Source organism: Callithrix jacchus, chromosome 8 (assembly GCF_049354715.1).
Source record: "Callithrix jacchus isolate 240 chromosome 8, calJac240_pri, whole genome shotgun sequence".
In the NCBI taxonomy this organism is placed as follows: Eukaryota; Metazoa; Chordata; class Mammalia; order Primates; family Cebidae; genus Callithrix; species Callithrix jacchus.
In genome coordinates, this window is record NC_133509.1 from 53,422,323 (window position 1) to 53,440,231 (window position 17,909).

Below are 17,909 nucleotides of genomic sequence, written 5' to 3' on the forward strand. Positions count from 1 at the left end.
AGGCTGCCCTGGACCTGGCCCACAAATTTATTCTTCCCTCCTAAGCCTCTGGGCCAATGATGGAAGAGGCTGCCATGAAGACCTCTGAAATGCCTCTGAGACCTTTTTCTCATCGTCTTGGATATTAGCACTTGGCTCCCTTTTAGTTATGCAAATATCTCTAGTAAGTAATTGCTCCACATCCCACTTGATTTCTTCTTCTGAAAAAAAAGCTTCTTTCTCTGCCACATGGCCAAGCTGCAAATTTTCCAAACTTTTACACTCTGTGCTTGTTAAATATGATTTCCAACTTTAAGTCATTTATTTGTTTTCACATCTGAACATAGGTTGTTAGAAACAGCCATGCCACCTCTTGAACACTTTGCTGCCTAAAAATTTATTTCACCAGGATACCTTAGGTTATCACTCTCAAGTTGAAACTTCCACCGATCCCTAAGGCACAAACAGAATGCAGCCAAGTTCTTTGCTAAGGCATAATATGCATGACCTTTGCTCCACTTCCAATTAAGTTCCTCATTTCCACTGGAGCCCTCAGAAGCTTGGACTTCACTGTCAGCATTTTGGTCACAACCATTTAACCAGTCTCCAAGGAATTCCAAACTTTCTGTCATCATCATCATCTTCTGAGCCCTTCAAATGCTTTCAATCTCTGACACCTACCCAGTTCCAAAGCTGCTTCCACATTTTCAGGTACCTTTATAGCAATGCCCCATTCTTTGGTACAAATTTTCAGTATTAGGCCATTCTTGTATCGATATAAAGAAGTAACTGAGACTAGGCGATTTATTAATAAACTGTAACAAAGACTGAATGGCAATGATGATGGCTGAGCCTAGGAATGTTGAGAGAAAAGGAACGGAGATCACACTGAAGCTTAGAGAATTGAGGGTAGAAAGATAGAAATAAGGATGTCAGAAGAAGCAAAATGGTTTGAGATGGAAGGTAATAAGCTTGGCTTGGGTCACATCATATTGATTTTTCTGTTTACAAACCCATATTGAGATACCCCTAATTGAATTTATAGGATAGAAATCAATCAATCAACAGATTAGAACTAAGTAGATTGCAGTCCACAGTAGGTTGAGACAGGCGAAGGCATGAAAAGAAAAATTATGGAGGCTGTAAAAAAGAGAAATGAGAACATTTCTGAATACTTACAGCAGGAGAAACAGTGGCTCAATCACAACAGAATGATATGGAAGAGTTAAGGCTGGAGAATGGAGTACCCTGGGTTCACATTTGGCTCTATCATTTACGGGTTGTATGAATTTAAGCAAGTTAGTCAAAATTATCTAGCCTCAGTGCTTTTTTATGTGTGAAACGGAGATAATAACATGTGCCTCACAGAGTTGTGAGGCTTCAGTGAAATAATCCATAGAAAACTTAGGTTAGCCCAGTGCCAGAAACCTTATAAACTTGTACTTATGATAGTTGTTCATGATCGTTATGAGAGTGGTAAGGGCATTTAAAATGGGAAAACTATAATAGATTTCTTTGGGATCTCAAAGCCCTTTTTAAGTCCTTATGTCTAAAAGGTTATTAAAAAGGACTTTTTGGATACTTTTGTGGTCTCTGCTCAGCAATGAAAGATAAAATTTGGTATAAGGAGTCATGGCAGATGATGGGGGTATTCCTGGTGGGTGATGGTAGATTATGATAGGTGATGGTAAAGATTATGGTGGGTGATAGGGATGTTCATGGTGGGTAATGGTGGGTGGTAGTGGGAGTTCTGATAGTGGGTGATGAATGGTGATGATAGTGATGGTGGAATATGATAATTGGTCAGTGGTTATGGTGGGTTGTAGGGTGATAGAGGTAGGTGGTTGTTAGTGAAGGCAGACATGTTAATAGTGGGTGGGGGATGGTGATGATAGGATACAATGGTTGGGTGGTACATGGTCACAGGAGATTTTAAGGGCAAGTGTGGTGAATGATGGTGAGTGATGATGTGGGTGGTGAGGATTGTGGTAAGGATGAAAACAGCTAACACTTATTGGGCATTTACCATGTTCCAGGCACTCTTCAAAACACTTTGACATATATTAAATTATATGACAATCCAGTGAGGGAAGCATCTTAGTCTGTTCAGGCTGCTTAAAGAAATACCATAGACAAGGTAGCTTATAAACAACATAAATTTATTTCTTACACCTCTGAAAGCTGGGAAGTCCAGGATCAAGGTGCTGGTAGATTCAGTGTCTGGTGAAGTTTCCTGGTTCATAAATGGTGCCTTCTCACTGTGTTCTCACATGGTGGAAGGGGCAAGGAAGCTCTCTGGGGCCTCTTTTATAATGGCATAAATCCCATTCATGAGGGCTCTGCCCTTATAACTTATTCATCCACCAAATGCCCTATTGCCTGATATTATCACCTTGATGGTTAAGATTTCAACATATGAATTTTGGAGGGTCGGGGGACACAAATACTCAAACCATAGCAAGTGGATACAGTTATCTTCATATTATAGATGAAGACCCTGAAACTTTAAGTAAAGACCTTGCCCAGTAGAAAATAAAGCCAGAAATTGAACCGAAGAAGTATGACTGCAGAGACCAAACTTTATGTGAACCATTGTGCACTATTGTCTTCCTGTCTCCCTAATAAACAAGGAGAAACAACATTTTCTCCTTTGAGTTTGTCAAAAATTGTGGTATTTAATCACTGGTGCTAAAAATATGTTAAGTGAGAAAGACAAGAAAGCAAGGTGCCAAGGAGGATGAATGGTATTCCCCTATTTATGTGGGTAGAAAAACTCACTTCTGCTTGTATTTGCATGGAACATCGCTGGATCCATGACAACAGTCCCTTAGGGGAGGATTACTGAAGCCAAGGGTGGGAAGGAGACTTTTCATTGTTCACTCTGTACTATTTGAATTTTTTAAAATCATGGGTATTTTCTTTTTAGAAAGAAAATAAAAATAACAAAAAAAAAACTTGTAAGCCAAATCTAAAGCTTTTTATATATCAAAATAATGGAATTAGAAAACTCTTTGTAACATAATTTTACTATTATTTCTTAATGTTTGTAGTCCATCATCTTAAATAATCTTTGTCTTTAAGAAAACATTTTAAGTCATATAATTTGCTTCACTTTATTAGCTGTTGAGAAGCCTTGGGTTGTGTTTAACTCCGGAAGTAATGAAGTCAGTAAGCTTCTATTTTCCTGGCAGTTGTAAACACTGTAGCCAGGCTAAACACAGATGTGTTTGGGTGTCTGTGATTAAGCCCTTCCTATTGTAGATTCTGAGAAGGAAAAGATTTATCAATCCACTAGAAAAAGGGAAATTTTATCCCGTGTTTTCCTAGAGTCCTTGGAATGTTTCAGCAATATCTTCCCCAGACTACAAACTTAGTTTAAGGAACATAATATCTCCTAGCTTTACTGAACCTGCTTTCCTAGGTAGATTTATTATCAGTGGACATAACTTGGGCATCCATCATGTGACATATGAAGTCTGTGAGGGGCTGTGAAGCATGATGCTCTAGAAGTCCTGCCCAGAAGTCACTTCTTGCAACTCAAAGCAGGAAACAGAGAAAATCCAAGTACAGTGATCAGAAACATGTGTGGAATAATTACTAAAAACTTAGTAATCAACCACACCTACCTACATAGTGTCACGGGGGACTGTTGGCATGCCAAAATAGTGGTGGTTATTAAAATCTGGTAGAATTAATCAAGGAATGCATGAGGAAGAAGGCAAGTGTTGAATAACATCTTGAAATAAATGGATATAGTTTATCAAAGTCTTACAGGGAGAGCATACAGACAGACTGTTGTGCTGGGAGACACACATCTTTTAGGGTTGAGAGTACCAAGTGTCATCTTAGCTTTGAAGGACATGTAAGATGTAGACACTTAAGAATCATCTGGTTTATTTCTGTCCTTATATTCATGTTTCTAGAGTCAGAAAGGGTATATTAATCATTCTTCAGTGTGATTGGTACTAGAATAGGCGTGGTTAGGACTAAATGTGTGAGACATAGTTTTGTTCTCAAATTTATAGTACAGTTGAAAAGATTCAGCAAACTCTTGAAAAATGAACCAATGGTGAAAGATTTAAACAACCATTGAAGACAAATAGGAAGACCATTGCAATGCTGCACTCAGGAGACACTTCATGCTAGAGGAATAAGAAGGTGGAATATAAGGTGCGTTTGAGATATGGCTAGTTGCAGTTGGATACTTAACATTTGTGTTACACCTTTGTACTAACTGTAAGGTATCAGTCTGTTTATGCTGCGGGAACAAAATACCTGAGACTGGATAATTTATAAAGACAGAAATTTATTTCTCACAGCTCTGAAGACTGGGAAGTTCAAGAATTAGGCACCAGCAAGACTGATGTCTGGGGAGGGCTTCTTTCTGCTTCCAAGATAGTACCATGTTGCTGCATCCTCTGGAGAGGAGGAACACTGTGTCCTGATATGGCAGAATCAGTTGAAGGGCAAGAGAACATCCCTTCAATCTTAAATCCTTTTATAAGGGTACTTATCCCCACTGGTGAGGGCAGAGATCCTTATAACTTAACCACCTTTCAAAGGCCACTCTTCTTCATACTATTTGATATGGTTTGGCTGTTGTCTCCTCCAAATCCTATGTTGAATTGTCATCCTGAATGTTGGAGATGGGGCCTGGTGGGAGGTGTTTTGATCATGGGGTCAGATCCCTCATGGCTTTGTGCTGTCTTCACACTAGTGAGTTCTCAGAAGCTCTGGTCGCTTAAGTGTGTGGTACCTCTCCCCCAGTCTTTCTCTCATTCTCTTCATATGAGACACCTGCTCCCCCTTCACCTTCCACCATGAGTAAAAGCTTCCCAAGGCCTCACCAGAAATCAAGCAGTTACTGACACCATGCTTCCTGTGCAGCCTGCAGAATCATGAGCCAATTAAACTTCGTTTCTTTATAAATTTCCCAGCCTCAGGTAGTTCTTTACGGCAAGGCAAGAATGGCATAATATACTGTTGCATTAGGGATTAAGTTTCAACATAAATTTTGGAGGGGCACCATCATTCAAACCATAGCATAAAACATGTACAATCTTGCATACTCCACCGGACCTCCTGGAATCTCGATACCTGAGAAAAGGGAAAAAAAACCTATCAGAGGCAGGTAAAGGGCATATAGAGACAAAGGCAAAGAAACGTGCCTCCATCTGTAAACATTCAAAGTGAAGCAGCATCAAAGCCCAGAAATAAGTAAATAGTTAAAATGCTACCGGTAATAGAAAATAAATTCCTCAACCGAAGAAGCCAGTGGCAAACCTAGGCCCAAAGCACCAAAATAGGGAAAGCTGGCTGGGGTGAAAGGATGTCAACCACATTCTTTTCACCCTATGTGAATTTCTCAGCAGCTTCCCTCCAAGGCCCCTGTGGAGTTCCACTGGTAGTGGTAACTGAGTGTCTTGGCAGTGGACTCAAGAGTCCAGAACCTCCTTAATATATGTATGTGGGTTTCATCAATCATTTTATTGATAAGAGTAGCAAATGAAGCCTGACACTTCAATAAAATTATGGAATTAAGCTGAATAAAACAAAAAAATTCTGCTTCATCAACATTATTCAGACAAAGCGGCAGTATCGTGAGCCTCATACTCACCAAAGGCTGTTTCTTCAGCTTATGGAGAATGCCCATATTTAACAGGTTGGGTTCTGTTTTGTCAGAGCACATCTCAATTCTGATTCCAGGGTTCTATGGCATTCAAGTTTTATTTTGCATATATCATGAAAAAACCACATAGACTCAAACTTTAGACACATGGGAAAAATTTTAGCATAATTCTGTGATTAAATACTGGTCTTCAACATATCTGGGCTACTACTGTGCCAGTCCACCATGCATGGTTCATGCGGTCCCTTGGCTTTGAATTCCACATACACACTGATGATCCCCAGATGTACTTTGCCCGCTTTGTTCTCTTCCCTGAGCCCCAGACTTGTATATCCTGGATATCTACTTGTATGTCTACTAGAAGATCCAATATGCATCTTAAATTTTGTACGTCTTAAAGTCGAGTATGTAATGACCACCCCAAATCTGTTCTTCTCCAAGGACTTCCCATCTCCTTAACTGGCTTCACCAACCTTTCAGATACTCGGACTAAGTCTGGATAGCATCCTTGAATCAACTTTTTTCCTTATCCCCACATAGTGCATCAGCAAGTTCTGTTGATTCAGCATCTAAAAGATACCTGAAATCTATCTTTTCTCCATCTCCACAGTCTACATCCTACTCCAAGTTGTTATTATCTTATACCTGGGCCATTGTAGTTGTATGGGAACTGAATTCCCTCCTTCTACTCTCACTCATATCAGCCTGCATCTGCTACGTGATAATTTCACAATCTCAAAGGCATAAAATAATAAGCATTCATTCTTACATATCTGCAACATGGTGGGAAAGCTCTATGGCAGGTCCACAGGTCTGCTGGGTGACTTTGTTCCACCAGTCTCATTCTGGCATTCAGGCTTGACTGTCCTATTCACCACTTGTGTGCTGTTTCTAGATCAGTTACTAGCATGTAGTATGGACTCAATGGATAGTTGAATTAATTAGTAAATGGACAAACAATTCCTGGTTTGCTGTCTGTGCTATCACAGTGGTTTCTAGACACATCCCCAGTTCATCCCTTCCCAGGCTGGAAGGCCCTAAAAAGAAGATGGTATGTCTTTACCATTTGGAATCACTTGGTTCATTCAAATTACCTGGCACCATATCAAAGATGGCATTTAACAAAAAGAGGTGTCGGATACTGGCCATTACCCTGCCATGTGATTCTCTTAATTAACTAAATAAGAGTGTCAATACATTCATTCATGCTGAAGCCCCATGCTCTCTCTTACTGAGTAGGACTTGCTTGGGAATATGTTTCTTTTCTTTAGGACTACTTGAAATCTGAGGAAGTAGATGATGCAGGCTCTTGTAAACAGAGGCTGGTCATTGCCTGGAATAATGCAACAATGGGTAGCCACCTTTGGTTTTCCACCCAATCATTTCAAGTCTCTACCTTGAGTCTCAATGAAGTCTATTGATTTATTGAAGAACTATATTTTTTGAATGCCTATGATATGTCACGTTAGCAAGACCATTGAGCACACAGTGTTAGATAATTCAGACATGAGACCCTGTTCTTATGGAGTGTACAGTCTAGTGGGAAAAGCAGGCGCAAAGGAAGAGGACAGGGAGTTAGAGAGGAACAGGTCCTCGGGGGCTCCCATGTTTAGTGTCCTCCTGAAGGATGAAACGGAGTTACCTAGGTTGAGGGTTTACATGGAAAGAATAGGAAGAAAAACAGTGTTGCTGACAATGGAACTTAAAAGAGGAACTATAGTTAGAGCACAGAGTGTGAGAAAAGTGATGACCTGAAGATTAAATAATTGCATTCCTGATAACTGTCCCTGTGGCGAGTATGACTGTTTTACCAGGGTAGAATGGGAGAGTCATTTCCATTTCCATCCGACTGTTCAGGAATGTCGAAAAGAAAATAGTAACATGAAGACAGTGTTGAAGCCTTTGAATAAAGGCACTGTGAACATTCATGCTGTTACTAAGCTCATTATTCATTTTAGAACTCAAGCAAAAAAACATTGTTGCAAGCCCTTGGGGAAAACTAGTTTACCTCAAATATCTCTCCCCCCACACTTGAAAAAAAGCCCTCAAGGTCAATATCTAGCTTCACCACAATGTATTTGGTTAACAGTCAAGCTTGCTGAGCTACAGGTAATTAGGAAGAGAATGTCTCTCCCTTCTAATCATGCCATCCTCTTTGCCTTGGGAAGCCTTTGGAAATTCTTTTCCTTGGTCCCCTGTCTAATTAGCAGCAATGGTTGCACTTTAGCTCCTTCCTCTTGCAGTGTGTGCTCTGGGTTCTCCGCAGATGTCCACAATTCAGTAATCAAGGGCTGGCTTCCTGGGTCACTTGTAGGAGCAGACCCAATTAGTTCAGTTCTGAAGGCCTGAGACTCAGACAAGATAAAGCTAATTGGGCAAATGAATTTCAATCACAAGCTCAATGTAGAATTCAGTCTGATTTTTCAACTTCTGCATATTGTGGTGTTACATCCCACTAACTTCATGATGCCAATCACCGTGGGGAAAGCTAAGTTAAATTCAACATGCTGGTAAAATCAGTGGCTGACCCAGTAACCCAAAGAATCAGAGTATAGTATTTAAATAAGTTTGATTAACAGAGTTGGGTGTTTTCCTCCATTTTTTATATTTAAAATTTCAATGTTTTCGCTTTATTATTCTTACAGTAAAAAATAACAACTGAGAGGGCTGATGTATGTGCTACCTGATAAGTATTGGAGGCCGAAAATGATTTGAAAGTAGTGAACTGTGAGAAACAGCTATGTATGAGAACATTGGCTTTTAAACATGTAGGTTCTTCTGTTGCTTTTCTATAAGTATCCCTCCTGTGAGTAAACTCTGTTCGGTATAAATGATAGGTTCAAGTGATAAGAGGGCATGGGCATAGCACTTGGTGTCATACTCTTCTCCAAGGTTCTCTACAAACTGTACAATGTCTCTCAACCTCTCCTAGGTTTCTCTTTTTCAGAATATGCTGATTCTTTCCACATCCAATTATGATAATTTTACCCTTTTAGTATCTCCTGAGAATTTTCTTCACATGGATTCTGGTTTAATAAAAACTGATTCTTTTTTGATGTATGATACATTGGGTAGAACTTGAAGGCAAACTTCTTTACAAAAATTTTAGACTCTTGAAGGATTGAGCTATAAAACTGAATGGAAGCTGATAAGCTCTTTAAATTCAGTTTAATAAAATTTTTTCTTGATCAAATTACACAACTCTAAAACTTAGAGTGGGACTTGCTTACAGTCTTGGATGTTACCCACAGTGCAAAAGCTTGAGTGATAAAAGCAGATGTCAGCAAGCTAAGCTCTAGGACAGGACCATACCTGTGGCCTGAGGTAGACTTTTCAGGGCTATGAGACACATTCAGTATGCTCAAGATGGAGGGTGGTGTGAGAGGTGAGCCTGCGTTAATTTCAAGTATTCAAACAGCAAGCTCAGCTGCCAGCCCATCCCATTCCTATTCCTCTGAGCATCATGGGAAAAATCTCTGCATCTGAGTTAGACTAACAGACCACTCTAAAACTAGACGGGGCATGCATATCTGAATAGGGAAAAGACCCAGTGAGATTGTACAGTGTGCATACTTACACAGTGATGAGCTAAAAAGCTGGAACAAGAAGTTAGGTTTTCTGGGTTCTCACTCAGAAGTTCTGCCGGGGTATAGTGGCTCACGCCTGTAATCCCTGCACTTTGTGAGGCCAAGGCAGGAGGATTGCTTGAGCCCAGGAGTTTGAGACTAGCCTGGGCAGCATAGTGAAACCCTGTCTCTACAAAACATACAACAACAACAACAACTAGCTAGTTGTGGTAGCATGTGCCTATAGTCTCAGCTACTCAAGAGGCTGAGGTAGGAGGATCACTTGAACCCCAGAGGATGAGGCTGCACTGAGCTGAGATCACACCACTGCATTCCAGCCTGGCTGGCAGAGCCAGACCCTGTCTCTTAAAAAAGAATACTTTAGGCCGGGCGCGGTGGCTCAAGCCTGTAATCCCAGCACTTTGGGAGGCCGAGGCGGGTGGATCACGAGGTCGAGAGATTGAGACCATCCTGGTCAACATGGTGAAACCCCGTCTCTACTAAGAATACAAAAAATTAGCTGGGCACGGTGGCGCGTGCCTGTAATCCCAGCTACTCGGGAGGCTGAGGCAGGAGAATTGCCTGAACCCAGGAGGCGGAGGTTGCGGTGAGCCTAGATGGCGCCATTGCACTCCAGCCTGGGTAACAAGAACGAAACTCTGTCTCAAAAAAAAAAAAAGAATACTTTACTCACAGTACCTCTAAGTCAACTCATAAAAGTTTTTATTAAATAGAACTTAAACTTCTAAGATGGTTTTAAAATATGTCTATAAATTCTTTGATGCTCCTCTCTCGAAAATACAGAGCCTAATTCTCCCTTTACATATAAGCTGGACTTAGTGACTCACTTCTAATGAATAGGATATAACAGAGTGTCAATAAGTGACCAGGTTATTAAAGGCAGCTTGGCTTCTGCTTTACCATCCTTCTGGACAATTTGTTCTGTGAGAAGCCAGCTGCCACATCATGAGAGCACTCAAGCAGCCCTCTGGAGAGGTCAACATGGTGAGAAACTGGAGCCTCCACCCAACATCCAATTTGCAACTCAGGCCTCTTGCCAACAGTGTGTGAGTGAATGTAGAAGCTCATGCTCCAGTCCCAGACAGACCTTCAGAAGATGGCAGCTCCCACCTCATGGGAGATCCCAAAGCAGGACCACCTAGCTTGGCCACTCCAAAATCCCTGACCTATACAAATACTGTGAGTTAATAAATATTTATTGTTGTAGCCTGCCAATATTTGAGGTAATTTTTTGCACAAGAATAACTAATACAATAGCTTATCACATTGTAACCTCTGTTATAGCTCAGTTCTTCAAGAAATACCTAATGATTTTGTAGAAAAGTTTTTCTTCAAGATTCCAATACGTAATATCAAAAAGTCTTGCCTTTGAATATTGGGTTCAGGGATAAATTCTCAGACACAAATTAGGTATCTCTCATGATTTCCTAGAAAAGTTTTTCTTTAGGCTTTAGCTAATACACAATATCAAAAAAGTCTTGCCCTCTGGAGTCTTGGCTCAGAGATGAATTCTCAGATACAAATTAGGACTTCATCTGAGACAGATATGTTTTTACTAAGTTGTTTGAACAAGCTGCCAACCCACTTTTGGATGTAAGTATTGGCTCTAAGAAAGAATGGCTGTCCCTAAGTGTCCAGTTCTACCACTTGATCACTTCATCAGGAAATGAGACCCTAACTTCATTGTCTATGGTGCATCCAAAAATAAATGCCACAGAATACAATTATCTAACCTCTGCCTTCCTGAAGTGAGTTTAGAAATAACCAATAAAACTTTACCAAGCAGATTCTTATCTGGATACAGGATTCCAGAAATGACCTGAAGTCCATCCATACAAACCTGGCTGTCCTGTGTCAGCTTCTGACTCTATTATCCTAATACTCACAGAGTATTAGGATAATATCTAGTACAGTAATAGAGTTAGAAGCTGATATATCACTTTCCTAAGCATTAATTGAAGCACACCAGCTTGAGTAACCATCTCACCTCTTTTCAAGGTAACAAGCAGATTTGCATCCCCTCGTTGAAGTAATAAAGATGTAAAGTTCTTCTGTTCTCTAAGTCACTTGTGAATGAATCAGTATTCCATGGCAGACTCAGCAGCTTATTAACTGCCCTCTGAGGCCCTAAATAGATGGAAATAATCTCTACAGTACAAAATCCCGAGCTGAAGAGTAAAAATCTGCTTGTAATGGTTGATCTTAATACTTTAAATAAACAGATCCTGACCCAATTTATCAAAGCCACCTTTTTCTCCTTCAGTGTCAATTCCTAATCTTGAGTATATGAAGGTGGTTTGAGTGCAGTGAGTTTATGACTAACTGACCACAGTCCGTTACAGATTTCTTAGTTCCTTCTCTACTTCTACTGCTTACTTGACTAACCTAAACCAGAAAAAGAACATGTGATAAGCTGAACAAAATACTGTTCTCCCAGCCTCCTCAACTGGAAATAAATTCTGGGGTTGTCCTTTCCAGTGAGAAGGAAACGATGCCTCTCTTCCTTAGGTGAGAGTGTGGAAGAAAATGCCAGTGTTGTGGTCAAGCTGCTGATCAGACGCCCAGAGTGCTTTGGCCCAGCCCTGCGGGGTGACGGGGGAAACGGGCTGTTGGCAGCCATGCAGGGTGCCATTAAGATCTCTGAGAACCCAGCGCTTGACCTCCCGTCTCAAGGATACAAGAGAGAAGTGTAAGTGAATGGAGTTGCCCTCCAGCACAGAAATGGTTGGTGAGCTTTCAGATGTTGTCGGTAAACGGATGATTTAGGATGTAATAGAGAAAGCACACGTTCCTAACAGTTACAACTAAAATATTTACACTCATCAAGTACAGCATTGTCTTGACTCTTCCATTAAGCCTAGTGATCAGTACCAGCTTCACCCCCTTCCATGTTCTCTACTCTGCCCAGCACAGCTGGAAATCACAAAGTGGGCAAACTCTTGGCCTCCTTATAGCATCACCATGGGGTCGCAAACTAAAAGGACTGGACCAAGATTCTACTCCTTGTCTAATTTCAGCATGTTTCCTTTAGTATTTTGTCCCATGGCGTCTCATCCCATATCTCATTTTTAAAAACAGATACTGCCTCCACTTCCTCTTCTAAAAGCATGAGGACTAATCAAGAAAGTGTTTTGATTTGACTTCATAAGAAAAAAAAAAAGCAAGCTGCAGAATGTGAAAAGTCACAGCACTATAATGTTATTAAGCAAATAGTTGGTAGATTACCTGATTGTCTTGTTACTTTCCCCTTATCAAGTCTCATGATCATGTCCCTTTATCACAGCCTTTTTTAGACCCTAGAATCTAGAGAGTGGGTATAACCCAGCAGCAGAAACTCTTTGGACAGTTGGCTTTTTTCTTTGTCATGAGACCTGGTAGAGCTGGAAAGGACCCTAAACATAGGCTTTCCCAACTTCCTCAACCAACATGAGAAAAAAACTGAGGCCCGAGGTCATATGACTTATTAGCAACAGAGCCAGGACAGGGACTGAGCCCTCCTGACTCCTGGTCCAATGTGCTTTCCATGTACCTTCCCTTCATAGGGAGGAAAAGGGAATGAATGGTTGGTAGGAGTGATGGTCTGATGATCAGCTCATGTCAGTACTCATGCCTTAAGATTTATGGGATCCCGTGAATGTCATGGACAAATATTTTGGCTCCTTGTCAATTTCTGGAGGAAGATAAGGTTCCAAGGGAAAAGGATGTATGATAACCAAGAAAAGCAGAGTGCTTCTATATCAAGCAGTTATGTCTTCCAGCATGGCAGTGCTGCCAGCCTTCCTCACACCACCCTTTGTTGGTTCTTTCAGCAGCACGGAGGACAATGAAGAGGAAGAAGAAATCGTACACATGGGCAATGCAATTATGTCATTTTATTCGGCACTTATAGATCTACTGGGCCGCTGTGCTCCTGAAATGCATGTAAGTGATAGAGCTTTCAGAGAACAGGCTTTTTTTTATGCTTCAAGTTCTGGGGTACGTGTGCAGAATGTGCAGGTTTGTTACATAGGTATACATGTGCCATGGTGGTTTGCTGCATCCATCACCCTGTCATCTACATTAGGTATTTCTCCTAAAGTTATCCCTCCCCTATCCCCAACCCCCTGCTATACCTCCCCTATCCCCCTGCCCCTGCTATCCCTCCCCTAGCCCCCCCACCCCTGACAGGCCCTGGTTTATGATGTTCCCCTTGTTGTGTCCATGTGTTCTCATTGTTCAACACCCACTTATGAGTGAGAACATGCGGTGTTTGGTTTTCTGTTTGGTGTTTGGTTTGTGTTTTGTTGGTCAGTTTGCTGAGAATGATGGTTTCCAGCTTATTCCATGTCCCTGCAAAGGACAGGAACTCATCCCTTTTTATGGCTGCATAGTATTCCATGGTGTATATGTGCCACATTTTCTTTATCCAGTCTGTCATTGATGGGCATTTGGATTGGTTCCAAGTCTCTGCTGTTAAGAACAGTGCCACAATAAACATACATGTGCATGTGACTTTATAATAGAATGATTTATAATCCTCTAGGTATATACCCAGTAATGGGATTGCTGGGTCAAATGCTATTTCTACATCCTTGAGGAATCATTACACTGTCTTCCACAATGGTTGAACTAATTTACACTCCCACCAACAGTGTAAAAATGTTCCTATTTCTCAACATGCTCTCCAGCATCTGTTGTCTCCTGAGTTTTGAATGATTGCCATTCTAACTGCCATAAGATAGTATCTTAATGTGGTTTTGATTTGCATTATGAGCTTTTTTCCATGTTTGTCGGCTGCATAAATGTTTTCTTTTGAGGAGTGTCTGTTCATATCCTTTGCCCACTTTTTAATAGGTTTGTTTGTTTGTTTCTTGTAAATTCATTTAACTTTTTATAGATTCTAGATTTTAGCCTTTTGTTGGATGGGTAGATTGCAAAATTTTTTTCCCATTCTGTTGGTTGCCAGTTCACTCTATTGATAGTTTCTTTTGCTGTGCAGAAGCTCTTGAGTTTAATTACATCCCATTTGTCTATTTTGGCTTTTGTTGCCATTGCTTTTGGTTTTTTAGTCATGAAGTCCTTGCTCATGCCTACATCCTGAATGGTATTGCCTAGGTTTCCTTCTAGTGTTTTTATGGTGTTAGATCTTATGTTTAAATCTTTAATCCATCTGAAGTTAATTTTTGTATGAGGAGTAAGGAAAGGATCCAGTTTCAGTTTTCTGCATATGGCTAGCCAGTTTTCTCAACACCATTTATTAAATAGGGAATTCTTTCCCCATTGCTTGTTTTTGTCAGCTTTGTCAAAGATCAGATGGTGGTAGATGTGTGGTGTTATTTCTGAGGCCTCTTTTCTATTCCATTGGTCTATATGTCTGTTTTGGCACCAGTACCTTGTATAGTATAGTTTGAAGTCAGGTAGCGTGATGCCTCCAGCTCTTTTTTTTTTTTTTTTTTTTTTTGCCTAGGATTTTCTTGGCTATGTGGGCTCTTTTTGGTTCCACATCAAGTTTAAGGTGGTTTTTTCCAATTCTGTGAAGAAAGGCAATGGTGACTTGATGGGAATATCATTGAATCTATAAATTACTTTGGGCAGTATGTCCATTTTCACGATATTGATTCTTCCTATCCATGAACGTGGAACATTTTTTCATCTGTTTGTGTCCTCTCTTATTTTCTTTACCAGTGGTTTGTAGTTCTCCTTGAAGAGGTCCTTCACATCTCTTGTTAGTTGTATTCCTAGGCATTTTATTTTCTTTGTAGCAATTGTGAATGGGAGTTCACTCATGATTTGGCTCTCTGTCTGTTATTGGTGTATAGGAATGCTTCTGATTTTTGCACACTGATTTTGTATCTTGAGACTTTGCTGAAGTTGCTTATCAGCTTAAGGAGATTTTGGGCTGAGAAAATGAGGTCTTCTAAATATACAATCATGTTGTCTGCAAATAGAGACAATTTGACTTCTTTTCCTAATTGAATGTCCTTTATGCCTTTTCTTGCCTGATTGCACTGACCAGAAATTCCAATACTATGTTAAGTAGGAGTGGAGAAAGAAGGCATCCTTGTCTTGTGCCTGTTTTCAAAGGGAATGCTTCCAGTTTTGTCCATTTAGTATGGCTGTGGGTTTGTCATAAATAGCTCTTATTATTTTGAGATATGTTCCCTCAATACCTAGTTTATTGAGAGTTTTTAGCATAAAGGACTGTTGAGTTGTGTCGAAGGCCTTCTTTGCATCTATTGAAATAATGCAGTTTTTGTCTTTGGTTGTGTTTTTGTGATGGATTATGTCTATAGACTTGCATATGTTGAACAAGTCTTGTGTCCCAGGGACGAAGCCGAGCTGTTCATGATGGATAAGTTTTTTGCTGTGCTCTTGGATTCAGTTTGCCAGTATTTCATTGAGGTTTTTTGCATCAATGTTCATTATGAATATTGGCCTGAAATTTTCTTTTTTAGTTGTGTCTCTGCCAGGTTTTGGTATCAGGATGATGTTGGTCTCATAAAATGAGTTAAGGAGGTTCCCTCTTTTTGTACTATTTGGAAAAGATTCAGAAGGAATGGTACTGGTACCAGCTCCTCTTTGTACCTCTGGTAGAATCCAGCTGTAAACCCGTCTGGTCTTGGACTTTTTTTGGTTGGTAGAATATTAATTGCTGCCTCAATTTCAGACCTTGTTATTGGTCTATTCAGGGATTCAATTTCTTCCTGGTTTGTAAGTGTCCAAGAATTTATCCATTTCTTCTAGATTTACTGGTTTATGTGCATAGAGGTGTTTGTAGTAATCTCTGAGGGTAGTTTGTATTTCTTTGGGATCAGTGATGATATCCCCTTTATCGTTTTTTGTTGTATCTGTTTGATTCTTCTCTCTTTTCTTCTTTATTAGTCTGGCTAGTGGTCTATTTTGTTGATCTTTTCAAAAAACCTGGATTCACTGATTTTTAAAGGGTTTTTGGTGTCCCTATCTCCTTCAATTCTGCTCTGATCTTAGTTATTTCTTGTCTTCTGCTAGCTTTTGAATTTGTTTGATCTTGGTCCTCTAGTTCTTTTAATCATGATGTTATGGTGTCAATTTTAGATCTTTCCTCCTTTCTCTTGTGGGCATTTAGTGCTATAAATTTCCCTCTAAACACTGCTTTAGCTGTGTCCCAGAGATTTTGGTACATGTGTCTCCATTCTCATTGGTTTTAAAGAACATCTTTATTTCTGCCTTCATTTCATTATTTATCCAGTAGTCATTCAGGAGAAGGTTGTTCAGTTTCCATGTAGTTGTGCAGTTTTGAGTGCGTTTCTTAATTCTGAGTTCTAATTTGATTGCACTGTGGTCTGAGAGATGGTTTGTTAGGATTTCCATTCTTTTGCATTTGCTGAGGAGTGTTTTACTTCCAATTATGTGGTCAGTTTTAGAATAAGTGCATTGTGGTGCTGAGAAGAATGTATATTCTGTGGATTTGGGATGGAGAATTCTGTAGATGTCTATTAGGTCCGCTTGGTCCAGATCTGAGTTCAAGTTCTGGATATCCTTGTTAATGTTCTGTCTCTTTGATCTGTCTAATATTGATAGTGGGATGTTTAAGTCTCACACTATTATTGTGTGGGAGTCTAAGTCTCTTTGTAGGTCATTAAGACCTTGTTTTATGTATCTGGGTGCTCCTGTATTGGGTGCATATATGTTTAGGAGAGTTAGCTCTTCTTGTTGCATTGATCCCTTTACTGTTATGCAATGTCCTTTGTCTCTTTTGATCTTTGTTGGTTTAAAGTCTGTTTTATCAGAGACTAGGATTGCAATCCCTGCTTTTTTTTTCTCTCTCTCTCCATCTGCTTTGTAAATTTTCCTCTTTCCCTTTATTTTGAGTCTATGTGTGTCTTTGCATGTGAGATAGGTCTCCTGAACACAGCATACTGATGGGTCTTGACTGTTTATCCAATTTGCCAGTCTGTGGCTTTTGATTGGGGCATTTAGCCCATTTACATTTAAGGTTAATGTTGTTATGTGTGAATTTGATCCTGCCATTTTGATGTTAGCTGGTTGTTTTGCCTGTTGGTTTGTGCAGTTTCTTCATAGTGTCAATGGTCTTTATAATTAGGTATGTTTGTGCAGTGGCTGGTACTGGTTATTCCTTTCCATGTTTAGTGCTTCCTTCAGGAGCTCTTGTAAAGCAGGCCTGATGGTGACAAAGTCTCTCAGCAGTTGCTTTTCCATAAAGTATTTTATTTCTTCTTTGCTTATGAAGCTTAGTTTGGCTGGATAAGAAATTCTGGGTTGAATATTGTTTTCTTTAAGGATGTTGAATATTGGTCCCCACTCTCCTCTGGCTTATAGGGTTTCTGCCAAGAGATCCACTGTGAGTCTGATGGGCTTCCCTTTGTGGGTGACCTGACCTTTGTCTCTGGCTGCCCTTCCTTCATTTCAACCATGGTGAATCTGACAATTATGTGTCTTGGGTTTGCTCTTCTGGAGGAATATTTTTGTGGTGTTCTCTGTATTTCCTGAATTTGAATGTTTGCCTGCCTTGCTAGGTTTGGGAAGTTCTGGATAATATCCTGAAGAGTGTTTTCCAAGTAGGTTTTATTCTCCCCATCACTTTCAGATACTCTGATCAAACACAGATTTGGTCTTTTCACGTAATCCCATATTTCTTGGATGCTTCGTTCATTCATTTTGACCCTTTTTTTCTCTAATCTTACCTTCTTGCTTTATTTCATTGAGTTTATTTTCAATCTCTGATATCCTTTCTT

The 17,909-nt window shown here is 40.1% G+C and overlaps 1 protein-coding gene across 16 annotated transcripts in view; it reads left to right on the forward strand.

The window, feature by feature from the left end:
- The window catches only part of RYR3 (ryanodine receptor 3), a 572,638-nt gene that overhangs the window by 415,322 nt on the left and 139,407 nt on the right, over window positions 1-17,909 (forward strand). For 11 of the 16 annotated variants that reach the window (XR_013521058.1, XM_054240576.2, XM_054240580.2 and 8 more), the window contains 2 exons: window positions 11,704-11,884; window positions 13,005-13,116. Coding sequence is in view for 15 of the 16 variants with exons in the window: in XM_054240576.2 (XP_054096551.1) it covers window positions 11,704-11,884; window positions 13,005-13,116 (293 nt within the window). In the remaining variant the exon portion in view is untranslated. The remainder of the gene's footprint in view (window positions 1-11,703; window positions 11,885-13,004; window positions 13,117-17,909) is intronic. The other 5 variants (XM_054240577.2, XM_054240581.2, XM_054240582.2 and 2 more) reach the window with 1 other exon arrangement.